Below are 25,958 nucleotides of genomic sequence, written 5' to 3' on the forward strand. Positions count from 1 at the left end.
TACATCGTGCTATTTTTTCTTCTATTTTCTCCTAATACTAGTATAACTCATAAAATTCTCAATTTTAAGGACCCTTGAGGATCACCGCCCATAGTATGCTAATCCCTGGAACATCTGAATATATAATATTCTATGTGAGTGAACTTGAATGCCAGTATAACATTCAAGGTTATTGGAGTAAACACTAAATCCACATCAAGCTCAAATTCATTTTCCTTCTCTATTTGTATGAAGCAAAACCAAGATTACTTCCCCATGGTTTTTTGTTTGTTTGTTTGTTTTTGTTTTTGGAACTTGTCCTCTACATAAACCAGAATCATTCTCAGATGATAAATAGTTAATGGTATTTGTTATTCAAAGATGTCTGAGCTGCTAAAATCCCCAAATGAATACTTAATTCTATAGCTCTGCGATCCTCAAGAGCTCATCCTGGGATAATACCCACTGTCTTTCTCTCTTTGCTTATTTAATATTTTTTTTTGCTCCTATCAACACATTCACTCCCAAAATACCTTTGAGACCGCTTTAAAAAAAAAAAAAAAAATGAGTGGGGGAAGGGACTTTGTTATCCTTCCTGAAATTTCTCTCTCTCTCTCTCTCTCTCTCTCTCTCTCTCTCTCACACACACACACACACACACACACAAAATAAAATAACATCCTTCTTTTTTACAGATCTACCTCCAAGAAAATAATACTTTTTTGCTAAATTTCTCATTTTGGGGTGCATTTTTATAATGAAACTCAAGTCACTTTCTAGTATCATCTTTTCCCGAATGAAACATACTTTAACCCCAAAGGACATGAAACCAAAAGATTCAGTTCTATTTCATATTCAGTTCTATTCATGAGAGTAAGTCGGGGGTGGCGGGGGGGAACTAATTCTTCAGAAATTATCAATTAGTAAATTTACTAACTAGAAAACTTCTATTGGTGTATTTTTTTAGTAATGTCCTCAATTTCATTATTTTCATTAATAACCTACAGCATTTCTTTGACCCAGGAGCCACTAACTTTTTCCATTTACTTATTTATATTAAATTCTGGTGTTGTAATTACCTAAGCTTACAAACATCCTTTGCAGTAAACCACAAACAGATCTTAACTAAAGTACACACACTGGTATGTGCTGCATTGCTGATCGTGGCCCATACTCAACACGTAATGACTCCATACCACCCACAGACCCAGCGTAATTCAAGAGACAGAAACCACAGTAAACCAAAATTAGTTCAGCTACAGGTACCCATGACGCAGATATCTAGTATATGTATTCTGTTAGTAGGCTAACTTTCAAAGACATTCACAGTTCCCATTTCCCAGTTCCCTTCTCATTTCTTGTTAGCTGATTTATTTAGTCAAAGAATTCAATTTGTTATCCCTGTCACAGGTTAATTCATGTATGTTTCAGTCCTTTTATACATGCTGTCTTGTAATGCTTAGTAAACTCTCTTCCCGTACTCATCCAATCTATGGACATCACCCTCCAAGATATGCCGACTGCAACTCCTCTAGTCATCCTTCTCCCACTTAAAACCATCCACTTAATTCTTTTCACATATCTGTGTTCTACTTAGTTTGTAAGCTTTCTGAGAACAGGAATCATTGCTTCCTGACACCTAAAAGGTCCCTGACAGCAGCTGTTACAGAGGTTGTTTTTCCTGATAGATAATAGGTAAATCCTACTGACATTTAGCTTTCCTTATGTTGGTATTTTGTTATTCCTTTCAATTACAGCTTTAATAAAAAAAAGAGAAGAAACCTTTTAAAATGGACAGTAGTGGTGAAAATGAGAAAGTGATTAACTAATAAATCAAAATAAAATGATATCCAGAGCCATAAGGTAATGTACTGCTTCTTCTTGTTACCATCTTCAGATAAACATGTTCCCAAACAGCAAGGTATATAGAACAGAAAATGGAATGGTGAGATAAATTACCCTCAAAGGCATACTATTACCTCCACCATGTTTTCAGTCTTATCCCAACCTACACATTTAAGGAAAGAAAGAGGAAAATTAGTTCTCCTATTCTCCAACTGGAGACAAGAGTTAACATGATTGCACAAGGATATAACTAAGTTGGGATCCAAAGTCAAAAGCTAAGTAAGAATGCTTGCTATAGTTCAACCTGACAAGGAAAAAAAAAATCTGAGAACTGTAATAAGGGATCTTTTCTCTTCTTTGACTGATGTCTACTACATCCTCAAAAGGCCCAAGAATCATCTCCAGATGTCAGAAGGGTGGATGCCCCATCTACTCACAAAATTCCTTTTTCACTGGAATTTTGGAATTCCCTTTCCTACTGGTAGTGGAAGAAAGATAAAGGACTCTATCAACTTTGGAAATAGAGGTTAATGGAAATGTCTACTTTAGATGGCAGTAAATTATGTCAAATATCACACAAATACAAAAACACATACAGTAATCTATAATTTTTATATACAAGTGGACATAGAATTCAATTCACTGTTCATCATTTGAAGTGTTTTTATAAAACCTAGCAGATTTAAGAAAATGAAATGCCATTAACGAAAACCTTTCACATTGTAGCATTTAAGAATTGACTTCACAGGTAAATACATTTTAGCCTCTTTAAGCAAATCATTTCACTTGCTAGATCATTTAAAAGTTCCGCTAAAAAGATTTTGCCTATAAACATAAAAACAGAATTTCAGAAATTCTTGTATCACTCTGCCCACTATGGTTACTCATGATTTAAATAACAGAAAACACAGGACACTGATCCCTTATTACAAAACCATATCTGTGCGAAGTGGCCAGACAGAGCCCACTAGCCAAAATTCTTCCCTTAAATTACCCTTTCTTTTTCATTAAAAAAAAAAGAATAGATAAGACAATTGTAACATAATAAGTTAGTTAGAAAGGATGACTAATAAATAAAATTCAAGCCATGTTAAAAATACAAACCCATGGGTTACCAAAATAAACAAAACACAACAAATTTGCTCGCATTTAAGCTTGGCATGGAAAGACAATGAATACAGCAGACCACTTAGAGTAATACTTCCAAAGAAACATATTTTTACAGATTCCCTAAAGAAATCCTTAAAGTATAGCCAAAAAAAACTTATGCTTTATTATACCAAATTTCTATCAACTAAATGCTTTACAATTTTCAAGTATTTTTTAGCAGAATTTAAAGAGAAATCATATTATCATTTTTTGTAAAGTAGAAAGTTATTCCACTTTAGAATGTGCCTAACTTGATCTGATAAATGAAAGAATTTCATTACCATAATAAATAAGTGTGGCAAAGATGGTGATCCCCAATTTAAAGTAAAGGAAACAGCCTCAAAGATTGATAAGGCCTCACTCAATGGTCAGAATCCATGCCCAAGTTGGTTTAACTGCTGCTCAGTCTTACCATACAGTAACTTTCATTTCATGATCTCTGAGTCTCAATCTTTCTCCTTTTAACCCTCACTTATCTGCCTCAAAATCTGTTACCTGAAAGACAGTAAGATCCTATTTTCACAGGACATTCATTTGCAACTAATAGCTTACAAAAATTACAAAAGAAATCAAACCCACCATAGGTTCTATGCTGAAACCCTCCCCAGAAATATATTCTCAACATCCTTAAAACCTGAATCTGTCGTCCAGGAGAACACCTATGGTTATTAATACAAATTATATTTTTAACAAAATACCAGGTACAATTAATTTGTCCATGAAAACGTGTGCTTATCATAAACGAACAAAATAGTCCAAATCTGGATATGTATATTTTATGATAGCCTCGATATGCCACTTCTAAAAGAACGAAAAGAGAAAGCGTTCAAAGATGGCTGGATAAAAGAGGAAGCAAATTAAACAGCCAGAAATTGGAAAGTAGAAAAGTAAATAGGGAAAAGATATGAAGGCTACTTGTTAACAAAATCTCTATCAAACCATTTACAGAGAATTGTTATAATGGATTGGGAGGAAGTGTAGTTAAGAGTAGATTAGAAAGAATGTATTTATCTGAGCTTGTACCTCACCAACTCTCAGTAATTGGCTGGAACTTGAGAGTTTATGGCCTCCCACCCCATTCTTGACACCCCACGCTGGAAACAATGAGCACATCTGTAATCACAGCTCCCAAAGCTCTGCCTGGGGGGCAACTATCAGGACCAACACTCTAACTCCTCCCTCTAGATTCTCATTAATTTCCTTTACTCCACTAGAGGACTGGGGGTGAGGGGAGGCAGGGATATCTCTAATATCACCACCCTAGTGCATTTAAACACAGCATTTTTTTTTTTTTGGTAGATTTTACTAAGTTTTTTCACAGGCATATTTTCTCCTCATATAATGACAAAAGCATGTATACAACTGTGTATCCTGCTTTGCTGTAATTTGGATTTATATCAAAAGACTTATGTGTAATTGACTAGATGAGTAGTCACTGTAAAAATCTACTAAACTAGTTGAGTCATTTCTAATTATTTTCTATTATAAGTAAATTTTAATCATTTACATAGGTCAGGACCAGTTTCCCAACTGCATGCAGTACCACAATAAACTTATAGGGGCGCTGTTGGTTACTTAAAAGTTGAGTAATGCCTGCCATCCCTAGCAAGGAAAAATGGGTTACAATGAGTAACTCAACTAATCAGGATTTACCCCTGACCTGGGGGGAGGTTTATCTTGCTAAACAAACTCCACCTTGTTATAGAAAGAATGAAAGGGCACAGAGGCTGGGTAGGAAATCCATATTACCTGCTACAGAAAAAGTACCATAATTTGGATCATTGTATTAGTGAGTATAAAACTGTTAAGGTCCTTGACAATTATTACCTATTTACAATTCTATCAGCAGCAGAAAGTAAGAGTCTCGGTATACCCAAATTAGCAAAAGGCATTTTTAAAAATCTTTTTAGCTAAGTTAATAGATAAAAGAATAAATACTTCACTCTATATTCATTTGCATTTCTCTAACTCCTGGTAAATGTTAGCAGCTGTATTTATCCTTTGGTTACTCAACTGTCCTATGTTTAGTGTACACTTATCTAATGACATCCTAACCATCTTCTTCCCCCATTTATCTTACAGATACTAACCATTTGGTTATGGATAAATATTCATCACCAACTTATATCTATTGAGAAACGGCTCTCATTGGACAATATGAACACCTACATTCAAGAGGAATGAAGAAATGAAGGAACTCTGGAAGGCTAAGAAAAAAAAGTTGGAAAGCTGATGAAAGGCATGAATAGAGATTAGATATGGCTCCACAAAAGCCCAGGGAGAAACTTCAGGAAGTAAGGAATGGTAGGGTCAAAAATTCAACAGCCCAGTAAAACAATGACTATAGTATCCACTAATTTAGTAAAAGTAACACCTTTAAAAAACACTGTTGATAAAAGATTAAGTGATTTGTAATTCCAAAGGACTAATAATTGGGAACCTGAAAAGAAACATACAAGGACAAACTGCCCACATTAAGAAAAAGAAGAAATCTAAAATGCGGGAGCCTGAAGAAGTCTCAAAAATAGTTGTTTCTGATTTCCAGTTAAATTCCAGCAGATGCAGCAGCTGCAAAGTATGTTGAGGTTCACCAAATTCTGTGTAACAACATATATACCACAGGCTTCATTTCAGAGTAACAGATGAATGCAGATTTGGGGCAGGCAGGGAAGTTTCTTTAAAAGATGAAAGTCTTAGAGGATCACATAGTTGATACATGATCCAATTTCCTTTTGGTGAACTGTAGCAAACTGCAGATGTTTCTTTATTCAAAATGTAACCCACTCTGGTTTTACTTACATTTCAAATGTAGACTGCTTTAAAGTTACTTACACATAAATATCACCAATCTGAGCACTTTTAGTCATAAATATGCTAACAGTAAAAAAAATGAAAGAAGAAAAATATTTGAAGGATGGTATAAATTTATATATAAAATGGTATATATGTTATGATTGTATTTTTATTTTTTAAGTGTATTCATGTAGACATGGAAGGTTAAATAAAAATAAAATTAAGGGGACACCTGGGTGGCTCAGTGGATTAAGCCGCTGCCTTCGGCTCAGCTCATGATCCCAGGGTCCTGGGATCAAGCCCCGCATCGGGCTCCTTGCTCAGCAGGGAGCCTGCCTCTCTCTCCACTTCTGCCTGCCTCTCTGCTGCTTGTGTGCTTTCTCTCTCTCTCTTTCTGACAAATAAATAAATAAAATCTTTAAAAATAAATAAATAAATAAATAAAATTAAGTTACTCATCATGAAAGGCACAGAGAATGTTTCCCATTTTAAATATTTTTAATATTAAGGTTACTTCATTTTATCTGTTAAAAAATACATTGTGAAAAAAAATACACTATGATTATAATAGCAACCATTTATTGATTTCTACATACCAAGTAATATGCCAGGCACAGCTACAAAAACTGTGAAACCCTCATGAAAAAGTAGGTATTATTATTATTCCCACTGTAAAAATGAGGAAACCCAAGTTCAAGAAAGAGAGTGACTTCCTAGGCCACTTAGTGTGTATGTGTGTGTATGTGTGTGTGTGTGCACACACACAGAGTATCTAGTAGTATCTAGTATCTAGTACAGAGTATCTAGTACAGTACTTGAAGTGCAGGTGATCCTGAAATGTTTCCTGATGTAGAGTCAATTAAGAATGGATATTCACATTCTCATATGAGATCCCTATGCTGTGTTGACCGCTATAATGGAGATATGCACAAGTTAACCTGTGTAACAGAAAAAGGCTATCTGAGGAAATAAAACAAACACATGGTAACTATTAAGTCTTAGCACCACGCAGTTACACACACACACACAATATCAACAGCATGCCCTCAGTAAATGCAAACCCAGAAAAGATGGACCTCTGCTCTGTACTTCAAGATATACTAGAATATGCTCTGTACTTCAAGATGTACTAGAATGATATCTGACATATATCTAGTACTAATATATATGCTGAAGAAATATGTAAGTCAATGTTCCATTCTCTCTTTCTTCTTCACATCTCTCCTGGCTCATTACTCCTTGTTTTCTCTTCTCCACTCATCTTGCCACTCTTTGTACATATGTAAAAATTGCTATTGCTCTTTATTTACATTATGAGATTTTTAAATACTTACCCTGTATAATGAAAATTAAAAGAACACGGAAATGTTTCCTCCTTAAATATCCACCAAGTCGTTCTGTTTTCCCCCAACAAATATAAAGGCCATATATGAATTTGTTTTGGGAAGTTTTAACTTTGCTTTAAGTACACATTTAGCTTTTGGGGAGCTTGGGTGGCTCAGTTGTTAAGCATCTGCCTAAGCATCTGCCTTTGGCTCAGGTCCTGATCCCAGGACTCTGGGATCAAGCCCTGCACTGGGCTTCCTGCGGGGCGGGAAACCTGCTTCTCCCTCGCCCACACCCCCTGCTTGTGCTCCCTCTCTCACTGTCTCTCTCTCTCTGTCAAATAAATAAATAAAACCTTAAAAATAAATAAATAAATATGTACATACATACATACATATTTAGCTTTCAAACTCCTACCATAAAGAATGTAATGTAAATGCCTACAGACCTACTAAATTTCTATTTATAAAGGTGAGTTCTAACACAGAGTTATTATATCACCCAAAAACTCCATGCCTAGGGATATACCCAGGAGAATGAAAATATATGTCCACATAAGACAGGCACATGAATGTTTATAGCATTATTCATAATAGAAATAATATTAATATGGAAATACCAAAATACCCTTCAATGAATAAACAGATAAACAAAATGTGTGGCATATCCATACAATTGAATATCTGGCAGTAAAAAGGAATAAAATACCAATCAATACTAAAATATGGATGAACCCTGAAAACATGCTAAGCCAAAGTAGTCATTCACAAAAAGCCACAGATTGCATCATTCTATTTATACAATAAAGGTTCAGAACAGGCAAAGCTGTAGAAACAAAGTGTAGGGGCGCCTGGGTGACTCAGTGGTTCGAGGCCTCAGCCTTTGGCTCGGGTCGTGGTCTTGGGGTCCTGGGATCGAGCCCCGCGTTGGGCTCTCTGCTCACAGGGAGCCTGCTTCCTCCTCTCTCTCTGCCTGCCTCTCTGTCTGTCAAATAAATAAGTAAAATATTAAAAAAAAAAAAAGAAAGAAAGAAACAAAGTGTATTAGTAACAGTTGCCAGGAGCTAGAGAAGAGAGAAAATAGGGTATGGGATTTCTTTTGGGGCAATGAAACTATACTAAAATTAGATAGTGATTCCAAAACATATAAACAATTCACATAATTTAATAGCAAACAATCTTATTAAAAAATGAGTGGAGGATCTGAACAGACATTTTCCCAAAGACATACAGATGGCCAACAGACACTGAAAGGGTGCTCAAAATCATCCGTCATCAAGGAAATGCAAATCAAAACCACAATGAGGTATCATCTCACACCTGTTAAAATGACTATCATCAAAAAGACAAGAGATAAGTGCTGGCAAGGATATGGAGAAAATGGAACCCTTCTGCACTGTTGGCAGGAATATAAATTAGTTCAGCCACTATGGAAAACAGTATGGAGGTTACTCAAAAAATTAAAAATAGAACTACCATACAATCCAGCAATCCCATCTCTGGGTATATATTCAAAGAATATAAAAACAGAATATTGAAGAGATACCTGTACTAGAATGTCCACTGCAATATTACTCACAATAGCCAAAATAGGAAACAAGCTAAGTGTCTACCAAAAGACAAATGAATAAAAAAGATGTAGTGTATATATACAATAGAGTATTATTCAGCTATAAGAAAGAAGAAAATCTTGCCATTTATAACAACCTGGAAGGACTGTGAGAGCATTATGCTAAATATAATAAGCTAGAAAGATAAGGACAAATACTGTATGATATCACTTATATGTGGAATCAGTCAGAGAAACAGAACATTAGTAGCTTCCAGGGTCTGGCAATTAGGAGAAACAGGGAGAGGCTGATAAGGATACAAACTTTCAGCTATAAGGTGAATTAAGCATGAAGATCTAACTTAAAACATAGTGACTCTAGTCAGTAATACCATAATATTTAATTGAAATTTGCTAAGGGAGTCAAACTCAAATGTTCTCACTTAAAAAAGGATAAATATGTGAGGTGATGGGTGGATATGCTAATAAACTAGCTGGCAGAAATCCATTCACAACATATACAGATATCAAATCACCATGATACATATTTTAAGTATCTCACAATTTTATTTGTCAATTATACCTCAATAAAGCAGAAAACAAATGTTTTAATATAATTATTAAATGATGATATTAAGTGATGATGGTCACACAATTCAATAAGCACATGAAAAAACACTGAATTATACACTTTTAAAAGGATGAACTTTATGGCAATCAACTATACCTCAATAATGAATAATGATACATAATAAATATGTAACTCAATAATGAATGGTATTTTTTAAGAAGGTATTCCTACACAATTAAAATCAACACTCTGAAATGGCACCTCAAAAATAGTATATACAATACTTTGTTACAAACAGACACAACATAAGTCCTTTGTACAATTTCACTTTCTTAGCAATGTCTCTTGTATTTGAGGTACTAAATATTGTCACTGCTGAATATCAATTCTTGAATAAATATGTTCTAATCAATCTCATTCTGGTAAAATCTATATAACATGCTAAAGGCTTTTCACTAAGATATTTGTCTTCATATATAAAGCTTCAGAATTGGTTCCAACATTAAGTGGGTAGTAACAACTTTTGAATTTATACAATTCCAAACATTGGTTTGACACAACTTCCTAAAAGTTAATGGAGTGATGAAAAACGTATAATGTGTCCAGATCCAGAATCCCAAAGATTTGGTGGCAACTCTTACGAAGCTAACATTCTAGGGAGAAAAACAGGCAAATAATCAAAAAACCAAAATAAAAAGTGACGAATGTCATTTTTTTTTACAAGATCATAATATCTCAGATATGAAAACATCCTTAAGAAGATAGCTAAGCTATTCCAAAGGAGCAATGGCTTACTCTCCCTGAGAGCCATATTCACGATAACAGGCAATGACACAAGGTCTAGAGATCTTATAACAACATTAAATATAGTGTTCTATGCATATATATATGGTGCATTTGTCCAGGTAATGTAAAGATTTTGCTTAGGAAAGCTACTGCAGATTCTTTCTTAAATAAAATATGGTCGTGGTGGTTGTTTGTAACAATGGTCTAATTTCACTACCTAGTCTCAACATTAGCGATGAATGAGATAGATGAGAAAATTAGTATTTAATACTCTGTGCTCAACACTTTGTATGTTATCTTATTTAACCCTGAAAATATGCATATGAAGTAAATATTACTCCCATATTACAGACAAGGAAAACCACAAAGGAAGCCAAGTAACTTGCTCATAGCCACATAGCTAATAAGTGTCTGAGCTAGGACTGAAAAGCATTGTTCGATTCTAAAGCCTAGGCTCATCAGAAGGGGAGACGAAGCATGAAAAACTGTGGACTCTGAGAAACAAACTGAGGGTTTTAGAAAGGAGCGGATGGTGGGGATGTGTGAGCCTGGTGGTAGGTATTAAGGAGGGCATGTATTGCATGGAGCACTGGATGTGGTGCATAAACAATGAATCTTGGAACACTGAAAAAATAAAATTAAATCTAAATAAATAAATAAAGTTAAGATTAAGAAATCTAAAAAATAAATAAATAAATACATAAATAAATAAAGCAAGCCTAGGCTCTTTCTACTATACCAGATTGACTGCTGTTAGTGTTAAATCTTCAAAGAACCTACTTTATATTAAAATATTCCAATATTAAAGATTAAGCATTATTAGCACTGCACATGTGTGAATAGTAAAGCTAAAGTAAACTCAAGAAAAACCCCTGTTTCTTTTAGCCAGATTTAATGTTCAGATTATTTGCATAAATTGGGATTATCTTCAGTTAACATATGTTGTGACAGAAGTACAGAGCACAGTCTCAGAAAAGAAAATAAGGAAATCTAAAACATAATCTTAGGACTTAAAGCAGGAAGAATATCTTGCAACTGACACCCTGGTTCTGCATCCTTGTTTCATCTTCTTTCATCCCCTCTCATCAGTGGATGTCAAAAAACATCATACTCAGCCAGCTGTGAATATCCGTAGAACATCCATAATGGGAAGAAAAGGACATGCACCCAACAGAGTTTAAACCTAGCAAACACAGAGGCTGTCATTCTCACTCACTTGCTGCTATTCCTTATTCAGGATTATTAAGAATCTGTATTTTCTTTCTTTAATCCCTGATGGCTGGCTTTTTCCAGCTCTGCTACACTTTGCAAGCTGTCCCCAAACTCTAGACTTCCTATTCATTGCTCCCTATCTCCCCCAACTTCAGGGCAGAATTCCCTTTAAACTCAGAGATCCCTTAAGAAACATCTTTTGTTGTTGTTGTTTTAAATGATCTGTTTCATCCTTGTGGTGCCATCCAAATATCCTCTCCTGGTGATTCTCAAACCAATTCAATAATACCACCTTTCCTTAATCAACTAGCCAACAGGCTCAACTCAATTTTCTTACTCAGCCAACAGAAGCTTCCTCTTCAATACTTAATGAATTTTTTTTTTACCGTAATTCCTTGACCTCAAAACCCTCCAGCAATGCCCTACCAATCTCATCATTTTCTTTTCTCACCAGTAACCTCTAGGATGATCTCACCTCAAGTGTAATTATATTTACAAAACATCTGTGCAGTATAAGAAACACCTAAGAAAATGTTTTTCTAAGCCACTATCTGCCTTCCATACTGAAACCAATTTGAAGAAAAAAAGATCTCTCATGTGCCTGTTTTATTTTGTGAAATTGCCCAGCTTTCTATTTCATTTAGAGAAGTACAAGTTATGGCTGTCATTTAAATAACTTTTATAGACCACTGAACTGAGCCACCAGAAATAAAGCACCAGCAGAGATGCCCATAAAGTCTCAACATCTATACTGCCCATTCATAATCCCTAAATGCCAACCTAATGCTTTCTTGGTTCCCAGATCAAAGTAAATATTTGTTTAAAAGAAAAAAGCTAGGGGCACCTGGGTGGCTCAATTGGTTAAGCGTGCTCTCTCTCTCTCTCTCTGTCAAATAAATAAATTAGATCTTTAAAAATAAATAAATAAAAAATTTTTAAAAAGAAAAGAAAGACGCTAAAACAAAACCATGCCACATCTTACAATCATTTCCCTCCCAATAGACTGAATTGGGGAGATAAACAAGCCCATCCTTTAATATTCAATTAAAGCATTTCCACTTTTAAAATCTTATTCCTACAGAATATAATAATGTTGACAAGAACATGTTAAATGTAGTCTTGGAAAAAAACTGAAATTATTAGGATCACAATGATCCCACCTAAAGAAATGAAAATAATGTTACATTTTTATATTATGCCTTCTTTCCATGGCCTACACAAAAATCTTACAAGAAATTGGGACACCTGGGTGGCTTAGTTGGTTAAGGGTCTGACTCTTAATTTCAGCTCAGGTCATGATCGCAGACTTATGATGTCAAGCCCCATGCTGGGCTCCACACTAGGTGTAGAGCCTGCTTAAGTTCCTCTCCCTTTTCCTGTGCCCCTCGGCCCCCCTCAAAGAAAATCCTATAAGAAATATACAGCAAACATTATTCCTTAAAAAAATAGATTCTGAGACAAGTGGCTTGTACCAATGCCATTAGTTAGTAGCAGCACCAGGACTAGAATAAAGTTCTAACACCTGTTATTGTCTGCTGCCCCCTGGACTACTCAGTCTGAAAAATCTGTATGCCCAGGTCTGAGCAGTTACAGTGAAGCCTAGTAGATTTACTGATGTTGAAAAATCACTGAGCATCTACAATGTGGTCAGATCTGAAAAGAATACAGATATTCTTGGCACCTAGAAGTTTACATTTGAAAGAATAAGTAAAATGTAATAGAGACACACAGAGTGTACACCACATGACTGCAGAGCCCTGAACTGGAGTGACACATTAAATGCCAATGAACATCTTGTGTTGGCTACACCAGAAGCCAGAGCCAGAAGAGGAGGCAAGGAAAAATCCTCTCCTAGCGCCTTCAGAGAGCATGGTCCTACTGACACCTTCATTTTGGACCTCTGGCCTCCAGACTATGAGAGAATAAATGTTTGTTGTTTTAAGCTAAGAAAGAAATGTTATTTCATAAACACTGCCTGAAAAAAATCTAATTTAGGATATCTGAGAGCACAGAATTACAGGACTAACCAAATTTTCTAACCTGGGTAGAGTGAAAAACTGGAGTTTAAAAACTAGGGAAGGAAACAGGAAGAGTTGGGAAGGATTCAGATGTTCCTTTTTGAGATGAGCAGGTGGAAGAGGCTGTAATTAGAGAAATGAGAACAAGGTGGAGAACGAGGAAGAACTTGGTTCTGACACAGAGTCTGAGGTGCCTGAAGCACATCTAGATGGTAATATGCTGGAAATAATGAGATCTAGAGCTCAGGAAAATGAGGTTAGGTCTGGAGCCCAGGAGGACATGTTATCACACAAGGAAAGCAAACAGTCAAAGGGCTAAGGAATCTTTGTGTACCATCAACATTTAAGAGAAGGACGGAGGAAATAAATTGAAAAAGAAAGAAGAATTTAGCAACATCACATCCTAAGAAAAAAGGTGTAATGGTGGAGCTGGGATCCAGAGGAGTAATAATTAAGGTTAGAAAGGGTCACCTACAGAAAACCAGGATTGCCAAGCAGTCAACACATGTCTTTAAAAGTCCTTCCTATTACTTCCTATGTTGACATCATTTTTTCACGAATGCGTAGTTTTCCCACCTCTTCCCCAAAGAGCGCACCCCTAAAAAAGCCACCCTCTATTATCTCTTATGTTGGCAGTTTTTAATGGGAACCATCTCCCTCAAATTTTCCACATCCAGCTTTTACAACAGTTGGCAGGCTACTCTCTTATTCTTTTGATTCTCTAGTGTCACACAGTAACTTTTTCATATAAGATACACAAAGCCTGACAAAAGTTCCAAAACCATAATATTTAAATTCTTTTCTCAATTTTAATTTTAATTTATTTCTCCTTGTTTACCTCTCTCACAACCCCCCCCCCCACTATCCCCATTTTGGGGCCACATCTTCCATTCAGACATTGTGAGGAATAAAGAAATTAAATAAATGAAGAAGAAAAAATTCTCACAAAGCAAAGTAAAATCAATTTACTAAACCTTCCATTTGGAAAGGGATAAGACACATACTGAATACTCATTTCTATTAGCAGCTTATCACTCTCCTCCACACATAAAAACATACTAGTTTTCTAAATTAAATCACCACTTTTACTGTGTACTAAAGAGAAAACTGAAGCTGGGTCTTTCATCTGGATAAGCTCCAATATATGTTTACACAGAGGGAATACTATTTGGCATCCCTTTCATAAAGTGTCAGGCAGTATGCTTTTTAGATTTGCATAAGGAAATATAGAAATTCCACTACCAAGAAATATGACTGACTTCCAAATGAAAGGGGGCATAGGGTGTCTACCCAGTTTTTCCCAGAGTAAAGCCAAGGTGCAGGAAGGATACTATTAATGCAGCAAGGTTATTTACATGCAGCATTTTTTCCATTTTTTTTCCATACCATCTGACATTGAGAACCAATACAGGATGATTCTTTATCCTTCACAAAACAAAGCATTATCCATCATTCCTAATACTCACCCAAATCAGGTAAACCAACAACATACAAAAAAAAAAAAAAAAAAAGTCATGTTTGGGCATTTTTAAAATGTCATTAGGAATGGAGACTTCTATCACACAGAATCTAAAAACTGGAACTGAAAAAGGCTCTTACAATTAATATAAAATAATGTACAAAGATTTCATTCATCTTATTTTAGCCTTTTCCCACCAGGTTCCATGAAAAATTGCAATTAAAAGAATTACTCTCAAATTAAAAATTGTAGGAAACTTAGTACTTGTTTTTCTTCTTTTATTCTTCTATGCATACCTTTGAAAGAAAGGGAAAAGACTGAAAAAACTGGCAGATTATTAGCTACTATAAGTTACCTTAATATTCCACAATTCACTTTTCCTGAAGCAAGTCACAGTCCTCACAGAGTGATGTACACAATTCACTTTTCCTGAAGCAAGTCACAGTCCTCAAAGAGTGATGGAAGTTGCCAGAACACTTTCTTCAGTGTTATAATTGGATTCTTGGTAATAAAATCAGAAGACTGCGGATATGAACTATGACTTATTCTGATTAAACAACCATCCCAGTTAGAAGTAATCTTATAGAGAAGGATCCATATTACCAAAAATATCCAGGCCAAAGTTTAAGTTCACCTAGTCAGAGACAAAACTGTTAATATAATTTCATTTGTAATGACTGTCCTGTTATCATCTGGCCCCTTTTCCTTTGCTTTCAAGAGCCATTAAGATTAGCAAATATTATGTGAATTTCTACACTTCTACAAAACCCAGTCATTACAACTCAGATGAACGCAGTTGCAAAAGATGAAGCACGGAGTCCACACACTAATCAGCCAGGTGCTTGGCAAATGGTTTTAATTTTCAGGATGAAACTAACTCAGCAAGAAGCAGGTAGCAAGTCCTTGGTTGATGAGGCCAGATCCACTGGGAATACACTATAAGGATTGTTAGATGCTGGGCAGAGGTTTAGCATGGTGGAGGAAAAAGGAAGGCTGGCAGAGCTGCCAGCTGAAACTGGTGGGTGGCAGGTGGCATTACAGAGGGGCTGGCACCCACCTAGAAGGCTGAAATGAGTGGAAATTACACTCTAGACAGCAGGGATGTCTAGGGCCAGAAGAGGCGGCAATCACAGTTCTGGCAAGAAAGAGTTTTCATGAAAAAGATTCAAGACAAAATAAATCCCCTTTCCTTCACCCTTCCTTATCTGTCCATATTAAACATTCCATTGTTGCATATTTACCAAATGTGGCTTAAGATATGAAATTTTTAAACTAATATTTCTCTTTATAAATCTAAATAAAAGATTTGCCATTCTCTAAGTATACATTACTTAAATAAAACTGCACTCACACCAAGTAATACTGAATGTTAGCTGTATTTTTTTTTATGATTTGAGTCATGCTTACATATCAACACAATGAACATTGTACACTAAGTGAGTAATTCAAAGGAAGTTTGTTAAAGCAGCTTTTCAGTGACTTAAAACTTCAGCAGTTATCTGAGTTTTCTTCACTCTCAGAGTACCTTGATCATAACTGTCAAAGATAGCAGTGTAAAAGGTGGTTCTTGTTAACCCATTCTCCCACTAACTCGTTCCCTGGCCTCTAACAGAACAGCCCCTCAATTACTAACTGCTGAAAAAGAAAATCCAACGAAAATAAAGACAGTGTAAAAGGGTACCCATTGAGCTCACGTTGAGAATCAGAAGTAAATGGAAGTACTCAGCCAGCCCAAATTACTTCTACTTCGATAAGTGCCAAGGCTGTCATTTCAATTAACACAAGTGTAACTGCTTTTACTTGCAACATCTCTGAAGCAGAACCTTAAAGCACTACATTCCTAATCTACCAGTTCCTAAAATTAATTACAGTTCATTTGAAAGATACAGCTACTTCTGCTCATTTAACTCTAATTCCAACAACTTAAGAACCAAATGAGTGGTTGAAGTAATTACATATCCATACCTTTGATTAGACTGCCCAGCTGCACATGCAGAACAGCCTTAGTGGGATAAGCAGCCATGAAGGAGCTCTTGCAGGGTAAACAAGACTCTGCAATGGGTTCCATTTAAACGAAATAAAACCTAGGTGCAAATTTAAATACAAAAAATGGCCTAAAACAATAGCAATTTTCCCTAAAAAGCTGAAGGATGACCAAATAAATAGCACAATAACTACAGAAAGTCTCAAACTTCTTAAAATCCGCTTTTTCCTTTTATTTAACTCCTTCCCTGTGCAACCAAAAACTCCAGTAATAGAGTGGGTCCAGAACATACACACAAAATAGAGAACGGCTTAAAGTTAAAAAACAAGTGAAACCAGGCTAAGGCAAGTTTGAGAAACACAGCAAATGGAAGGCAGGGATCCTTCACCCTTTTTACAATATCTCAATGTAGCCTTTGCATCTCGGGTTTTGCTTTACTATAATCCCCAGATCACAAGTGTACCATAGTACTTCAAACTAATATCTGGGAACACTGAAGGCAGTAGGCACAAGTAATTATATGCTTCCCTCTTGCTAATGTCCTAAATTCTTTTTTTTTTTTTTTTTTTAAGATTTCATTTACTTATTTGACAGATCACAAGTAGGCAGAGAGGCAGGCAGAGAGAGAGGAGGAAGCAGGCTTCCTGCTGAGCAGAGAGCCCAATGGGGGTTCAATCCCAGGACCCTGAGATCATGACCTGAGCCAAAGGGAGAGGCTTTAACCCACTGAACCACCCACGTGCCCCTGTCCTAAATTCTTAATTAACTGTATATTCTACATCTAAACCTAGGAACAACCAACCTCTATTACTCAAATAGGCACCCTTCTTATTTGTGTCATGGAACACTACTGCCAGGAACTACTACTGCCTCAGGAACAGAGGCAATAAGACCAATAAATACATAGTTTGTGATAGAGAGGCCATCATCTGGGCAAGCAGTTTTGAAGAACTATAGTTCCAACTGGGAATAGCAAAGAGAAAATGAATAATCAATACACAAGATATTATCAACAGTCTTTATATGATAGGAATTTTTCTTTCAGTAACATCATCGTCATCCATTAGATTAACTGAATGTAGTTGACAAGTTTTTTTATTGGTTTCACAGTATTATTTGTATTTAATTCATAAACTGATTTGCTTTTAAGATTGTATGACTACAGGGGCGCCTGGGTGGCTCAGTGGGTTAAAGCCTCTGCCTTCCGCTCAGGTCATGATCCCAGGGTCCTGGGATCAAGCCCCACATCGGACTCTCTGCTCAGCAGGGAGCCTGCTTCCCCTCCTCTCTCTGCCTGCCTCCCCTCCTCTCTCTGCCTGCCTCTCTGCCTGCTTGTGATCTCTGTCAAATAAATAAATTAAAAAAAAAAAAAAGATTGTATGACTACACACAAGAATTAGTTTCATGCTTATATATATTTAATTACCATAATAATAATAATAATAAATAATTGAATCGATATTAGAGACCACCAACTTTTTTTTCCCTCTAGAAGAAGCCTAGACACACAGGTTTGAGAAACATTATCCTAAATGGCAGGAACCAAGATGCCAAAGAGCAGGGTAGAAGAAAAAAATGTGGATATGCTCTTCCCACCCAATAATTCAATTAAATGACTACAATCCTATTTCTGTCTACTCCTTTTCTCTCTTTTCTGTTTTTGGGAGGAGGGGAAATCTATTCTTTTTTTTTTTTTTTTTTTTTAAAGATTTTAGTTTTTAGAGAGGGAGAGAGCACGAGGAAGTGTAGGGGTGGAGGGATAGGGATATGCAGACTCCCCACCGAGCAGGGAGCCAGACACCTGGGCTTTGATCCCAGGAGCCCAGGATCAAGTCCTGGGTCGAATGCAGATGGTGAACTGACTGAGCCACCCAGGGACCCAGAGAAGTCTATTTTTGCAAGGACAAAGTTATATTTAAATATTCAAAAGTATAAAGAAAAAAGAAAAGAGAAAGTAAAGGAAGAATTATATGAGAAAGCCATTTTGAGGGGTTTCTTTATAAAAGAAAACCAATAAGCAAAAACAGCATATGATTCCACAACTCAAATTTTAAGATACCAGTTAAAGTAACAAAGTTCATAGAACACCTGATGAAAAAGGGGGAGGACTATGAGTCACAGCATGATCTAAAATCTGATTCTCCAGTATCAAATATTCTCAAATATTGCTCACCAAATGTCTATACAGCATGTAACAAAATAAACAAATAATCCTAGTGGATTATAAATTTATAAATTTATATTTTAAATTTATATTATAAATTTTTATATTTATTTATAAATATTTATTTATAATATTTATAAATATTTATATTTACAATATTTATAAAATATTTATAAATATTTATTTATAAATATTTATAAAATATTTATAAATATTTATTTATAAATTTTTATATATTTATATTATAAATTTATAAATTTATAAATTTATATTTATAAATCTTCCCTCATTTTATAGGAAAAGTAGGACCCAGAGGGTAAGTTATTTGCCAATTATCACACATCATTTGTAAGCACCAGAATTTAAATTCAGGTCTATGTCCATCCACTTAATGAGCTGTCATCTATTTTTCTCAGATTGGATGTGCAATAATTCATTTTAAAAATGTTAAGTATCAGGGCACCTGGGTGGCTCAGTGGGTTAAGCCTCTGCCTTCGGCTCAGGTCATGATCTCAGGGTCCTGGGATCCAGCCCCAAACTGGGCCCTCTGCACAGCGGGGAGCCTGCTTCCTCTTTTCTCTCTGCCTGCCTCTCTGCCTACTTGTGATCTCTGTCAAATAAATAAAAATCTTTATTAAAAAAATGTTAAGTATCTTATATTATTTAAAATTGATATCTTTTACTCAAGGTTTTCCTTGATAAGGACCCTTCTACTAAAGAAACCAATATCCTTAAAAATAAGATTGCCAGAAATTTTATTGGCAAAATGGGTTTATTTGGGAATAAAAGGGAATTGCAATCCTGGACAAGCAAGTTACAGCAAAACCATAGCTAAGACCAAAAAACAAGGAGCAATGTTATTTTGTGGAGAAGGAAGAAGAACTTGAGGGGTTGTTCTGAATAAAAGTCCACTGGAGAAAAGCAAGACTTCAGAGTGATAACAGTTTCTCATTAGATGAGTTGCAGGGGTAGTTGATTTCTTGTAGGAAATGCAATGTACATCTTTCCCTGTTGGGGCTTTAACTGATGATTCTTTCTTATTGATTTGTCTATTAGTAGTCTGTAACTGACAAAACTTCCTATAATTGACATTGAGTGGTATCTACCAGATTTTCCTAACATGCCCAGCCTGCCATCAGTGTGGTTTCCCTTTTATTCTCATAATACTAACAACCTGAAGTAAAAATCAAAGAGCATCTGTGACTCCTATTGAAATAGTCATGCATGTATTAGCCAAGAGTGCATGCCAAAATTCTCACCAGAAAAGCTATGAACTAGGATGGAAATAATACAAGATGCATGATGATTGTCCTTTCTGGAAGGCTACATTAAGAAACCATTAATTATTAATGAAAATAACAACAAAGTGCAAAAAATAAAACTGAACTGGATAATGGATACACTTACTGAAACAGTAGGTACAGAAGAATGGAAAGGTATAAAGTTAGAAAGGTGAAGTCTTCCCCTGGCAGAAAGGAACACGGGACAGAACTGGGGAAAGGAGGGCTTCTTGGTGGATCTGGGATAAAAATAAAAGCAGCTTCAAAGTCCTCTAGGCACACTCTTATCCTAACTAAGCAACTTTCGAGGACCCACACTTAACCGCTTGCAGCCTAACCTCAGTGTATCCTCCCCAAGGGATAGAAGGTGGCTTGGTGGGAAAAAAGCATTGCCATCATGTGACTTCAAGAGTTCCTCTGTTGCAAAATTTATTTGGCAACGGATGCTAGGAATTCTTTGAATAAGGAACAAACCATTTTCCTTCCATAGTGAGATAAATAATAATCAAACATTAAAATCATGAACTCTCATCACAAACCTAAGAATCCTAGAAAGACAGCATGTTGTATATTTAAGTGCGTAAGACCAAATTAATGAGACAGGTTCCGTATGTTCAAGGAACTTACACTTTAAAGGTTTCTTCACTTTATATATGCAAGAACAAACTTATCTGGATGGGAATCATCTGATTTTTGCAAGACTAGATTCAAAAATCATAATAAAGTACATAATCTCACTAGTATAATAATATGCACTGCAGGGCTTTTATCACAGCTATGAAAATGTTTCCAACTTTTGAAACACTAAAATTACCTCCCCAGCAGAGTGAGAAGAAAATGTCACTTGTGGACGGGCTGGCAGCTCCACAAGAGGCAGCTTGGCATTTAGCATTCTGAGACGGGGAAACTCTTTTGGAAGAGGCTAAAATGCAAGGAGGCCAGTCCTGAGACCTCAGCCAGAAATTGCAAACCAGAAGGAAAGAGAGTTCACATCTGTGTATGCACAGAGTGAAAAGAACTGCAGATAAATTATTTTTTCACAAATCAGTAAATACTGTTATCAGTACCACCCTCAAATTCAGAAATTAATGTGAATACAGGCATAAAACATACTTTATCCTAGTTAAGTAGCACAAGTAATAAGTAAATATTTTAGCATTGGGGATGGTTAAAAAAAAATTGGGGAGCACACTAATTCTAAGACATTCTGATAAGCTTCATCCTTACCATTACTAATACATGCTTCAAAATACAGATCAGATGCTCATGTCTCAGTTTCAGGCACACACATCCCCATTATGTTATTACTGACCTTCCAACTGATACACTCCACGATGGTTCTATTACATTTGCCCTGGGGATTTCTAGATGCTCCAAGGCTCTCCCTGCAATGAAAATACCTCACTCACCCAGCCATCATTAGAGGCCAGAGAGTCCAGGGCTTCCTTTCAGTAGCTAAAACCTTCAGAAAGCCTCCAATAAGATGGAAATACATCTGGGAAAGGTATCAAGTTAAACCTTATCAGTTAAATCACTCCATTTCCCTTCTTTTTTTTTTTTTTAAGATTTTATTTATTTATTTGTCAGAGACAGAGAACGATCCGGGTGGGGTAGGAGCAGAGGGAGAAGCAAGCTCCCAAATGAGCAAGGAGCCCCATGGGAGACTGGATCCCAGGACTCTGGGATTAGGACCCGCCTAGCCGAAGGCAGATCACTCCATTTTCTTAAAGAGAAACTCGAGTTTCTTTTATTTACTAAGACTCTCCTAGGTCTTAGTACTTGAAAGTGAAGATCCAGCAGATTCAGGCAGGAGGGAGTAAAAAAAAATCGGTTCGGGAAAGGAAGTGGGAAAAATCCCTAAGGATAGTCTTTTACTTAATCATCAGAAATTCTGATTGGCCTTTAACCACTGAACCCTCATCCCCTGTGACTCGACCAACATTAGACTTATAATACAAACCAAAAATTAAGATGCACCAAAAAGCTTGTAAAGAGATTACATCCCCTGGTGCCATACTATCCGCTATCATCTCCAAAACCCTACTAAATGGCAAAATTGCAAATGTACATTTTTTAAAAAGCCAATTCAATGATGTATTGTGCCCAGTGAAGAGCCACTGCTACATATAAGAAATTAATTATTTTCTTTGAGTATCACTAAACAAACTAGCTTCATTTTATCCTTAAGCCAAATTCTTGAATCCCTCCTTAAGGACCTTTTTTTTTTAAGTGTTCAAACTAGGCACAATAAAATTACAAACCAACCAACCAACAAAAAATGACCAATAGTCTCCAACATTTTTCAGGAGCTTTATTTAAAAAAAAAAAAGATGACTTTGAACAACTTTCCTCAGGATCTACTCCTGGGTCCAGTGGATAACTTCCCCTTTTCTGTAGACATTAAAGTATGTAAGTAAAAAACACCTAAGCACAAACTTGGTGGCCACCAGCAGGGGAGCTCTTCAGCTTTTGTCCCAAACCCATTCAAACAAAAGAAGCCCCGAGTCCTCCATCCACCCACCCCTCAGATCCGCACCCCGCGAGAAGTCGCCGCATCCCTGCGCCCTCTCCACCCGCCCCTGCCAGCTCCACTTACTCCTCAGCGCCCCAATGAGCAGAGAGCCGTCCTTAATGAGCTCTTTGATGAACTTGTTGGTTCGCTCCAGTTCAATCTCGTGACACTGCAGGCGCTCCCTGAAATCCGGGCTGTCCAAGTAGGAATCGCTGAACTCCAGAGTAGGCAGCCCCATGGCACAGACGCTACCAGCGGCCACCGGGGACGCGGCCGGGGCGGCGATGAGGGCGGGAACAGCCGGCGACTGCGCCGGCGCTGACTACGCGCGATCGCAGGGAACCAGCCGAGACGCCAGAGGACGGGGCAAAGGAAATGGGCCCCGAGCGCCGCGTTGCCAGCACAGGGCTCCCCGGCGGGCGGACGCCTCTGGGCTCAGTCCTCTTCTGCGGCAAGGAGTGTGCAGACTCTGGCGGTAGGCCGAGGCGCGAGTCCGCTCAGGTCGTTGTCATCAGGGCGCATCGTCGCTGCGAGAGGCGGTGGACGCTCCGGGCCGCCGCGGGAGCAGGAAAGTTCTCTCACCGCACGCAGACACTTCCGGCACCTCCACTCTCCGACTCTCTTGACAGTCCTAGGTGCTTTGAGCCACTGTGGCCGGGCAGGGGAAGCCCTCCCCCTAGGCGGACGCAGGCTCAGAAAGCTTGAAAACTGGGCCTGGGCTGGGAGACCCTCCTCCTGCCGTCGCACTCCCACCCTACGCCACCCCGCCCCTTCTCCCAGTTACCCTCCCACCGCCACCCACCCGCCCGCACTAAGCTTCAGGGCTGCGCGAGGCTGCGGCGCAGTAGCGATCCTGCCTTCGCCTGGGGCGTCGACTCTGTGTCTTTCCTAGCACCTGGATCTGACTAGCCCTCGGCGACATTTTGGGGTCTTCCACGCCCCCAAAAGATCTCAACTCCCAACGTGCCTCGCCTATCCGCCCTCCTCACCACCTACTCCCTAAAAATTGTCTCGGAGAGAAACCAACGTTATTTTCCTTAAAGTTTGAGAAATCATCTTGAAGCTTGGTTGGAAGATGCTACTTTCCTGCGTTAGTTTAGATCTTTTATTTCACGTCTCCACTGAATGCATATAAATTCCGGGTTGAAAAGTTTACCTGCCTCTTTCCCACCGCTCAATTCCTTGATCCAAGAATGTCAGAGTTTCTATACTGAAAATGAAAAGCTTTCACAGGCCTTGGGATGTTGTTGTTTTTCCAAGTAGCTGTGAAATGGGAAGATTTTAAGAAATCCCCACCCCCCTAACTACGCACCTAGGACTTAGGTGTTCCTACTTCTAGAAGGATACCTAGAGCATAATACTGTATATTTTATTGGCACCTGGATAGACTTATCCTACAAGCATGAGGATTTTCAAATTGTTGAAATTGGCTGGAGTTCCCAATGAAAAGTTAATTCCTACCAAGAGTCAGTTACTCCTTCTCTGAAAGGCAGTCACCTAAAAAATTTCTGTTCTCTCCAAACCTTGACAGTAAAAGAGAGTGCTGCCTTACATCTAGTCCTGCCATCATCTATAGTATTTCTGAGAACTCAGTTATTTTTCTTAAGGATCTGCTTTTAATTTCTGTGTTTTCATTGCTTTGTCCATTTGAACCATCTGTTAAAAAAAAACTCTTCTACAGATCATGGGAAAAATTCCATTAATGTGCTTTACATTTTTCTGAATTAAGTTTCAGAGTCTGTCAAGATCTTTAGTTTCAAAATTTTTTTTTAAAAGCGTACACATGAACATTAAAAATAGCACATAAACCTTGAACTAAGATAAGATGATGTTAAAAATATATTTGATGGCTTTAATTTAAATTCTTCTGAGCCAAGGAAATTGGACTTAAAAACCTTCCATTCATGTTTGTATCATTATACCTCTAAATACTGCAGAATCCCTAATCATTCTTAGAGTCATTTTAACTCCAGGGTCTAACCTATGTCTGTCAGTTAAATAGTCTTCATTTGGGTAGGTGAAATGGGATGGGGGGCAATAATGCTATTTTTCAGTCAAGGGAGTGACCCAAGCAGCAGTGGGGCTGTTTTTCAACTGAGGTGATTTCATATCTATTCATCACACAGCCTGAAAGCAAAAAAACAAGTCAGGCCAAACAAATAGTTTCCTTTCAACTTTTGCCACATTGCTGTTCCTAGCAACTAAATCCAATGCCAACTGCTGAGATATGAAATAGGATAAAATATAACAATCTTTTCTGTTTTTCATTAAATAAAAATCTTGTGATTAATTCTTTAAAAATGTAAATTTGATAAGTAGCATTTAATATATTGGTTGTCAATTTTCATTTTTTTAAAATTCTTATGTCAGGACAAAATTATTCTAGACTCTAAGATATGGGTTATCATTAACTATGCAGGTGTGTAATTGCATGTTTTATGCCTACTGTCTACATTATTAGGATCTGAGTAGAGAAATAATTTATATGAAGAAATAAAGCAAAGCCTAGTACCTGACCTCAAGCAAATTTCAGAATAAAAAAAAACATCAAGAATGAGTACCTATAATACATGAAGTGAAATATGCTATGTTACAGAGGCTACAGAGATGTTGGGCCAATAATGCACCAGTGCCATTATCAGTGTTTCCAATCAGGCCCATAATTACATTTACATGGAATTAGGATTTTTCCTCCTACCCTTTATCCTTTAGTCTCTAAAGTCTAGTATGTTATAATAGACTTATTTTCCTATAGGTGCTCTCAGGGTTACTCATGACTTATCCCTGTGATTCATATTTTAATTATACCTGCTAGTCAGGCTTTGTCTTATGCCACATTAACCAAACAAAGAAATGGTTTGGCTTTGAGGTGAATTTACTGTCAGTTTTGAACTGTTGTTTTTATGTATTATTTTCCCCACCATTATAATTGAACCAGATCCTTTCTAAGGGAATAGACTTTCTAAATAAAAGAGTGTCTATACCTGCAAGTTTTTTTTTTCATTGAAAATTCTATTGGATTGAAATGTATGTACCCTCTTTTTATTAAAGTTTCCACTTCATAATATGTGGGCCTGTCAGCTAGCTGCATGATGAGTTCCATAAATATTATTGGCTAACACACTCTTTGGCATGGTTACTGGCACAGAGGTGTGTTTCTGTTTGTTTTCTTAATTCTGAAATAAATTGGATATGTGGGGCTTTTTTTTAAAGAGAAAATAGTGAGTTGGAGGTAGTAAGCTGATACATAATATTTGTAAATCTGCTTAAAACTTTCCCCTTGACCTCAATCCTATTTGACACTGAAACCTGGTGTTTGATATGTACTCAGT

The 25,958-nt window shown here is 37.0% G+C and overlaps 1 protein-coding gene across 1 annotated transcript in view; it reads right to left on the reverse strand.

Moving 5' to 3' along the window:
• LOC111154437 (Rho GTPase activating protein 42) overlaps positions 1–23,011 on the reverse strand; it is a 285,187-nt gene extending 262,176 nt beyond the window's left edge. Inside the window, exon 1 of the mRNA XM_022514037.1 lies at positions 22,711–23,011. Coding sequence (XP_022369745.1) covers positions 22,711–22,864 — 154 coding nt within the window. The 5' untranslated portion in view covers positions 22,865–23,011. The remainder of the gene's footprint in view (positions 1–22,710) is intronic.
• Between the last annotated feature and the right edge of the window lie 2,947 nt (positions 23,012–25,958).

The sequence above is a fragment of the Enhydra lutris genome, unplaced genomic scaffold (genome assembly GCF_002288905.1).
Source record: "Enhydra lutris kenyoni isolate GAN:26980312 unplaced genomic scaffold, ASM228890v2 scaffoldscaffold37, whole genome shotgun sequence".
In the NCBI taxonomy this organism is placed as follows: domain Eukaryota; kingdom Metazoa; phylum Chordata; class Mammalia; order Carnivora; family Mustelidae; genus Enhydra; species Enhydra lutris.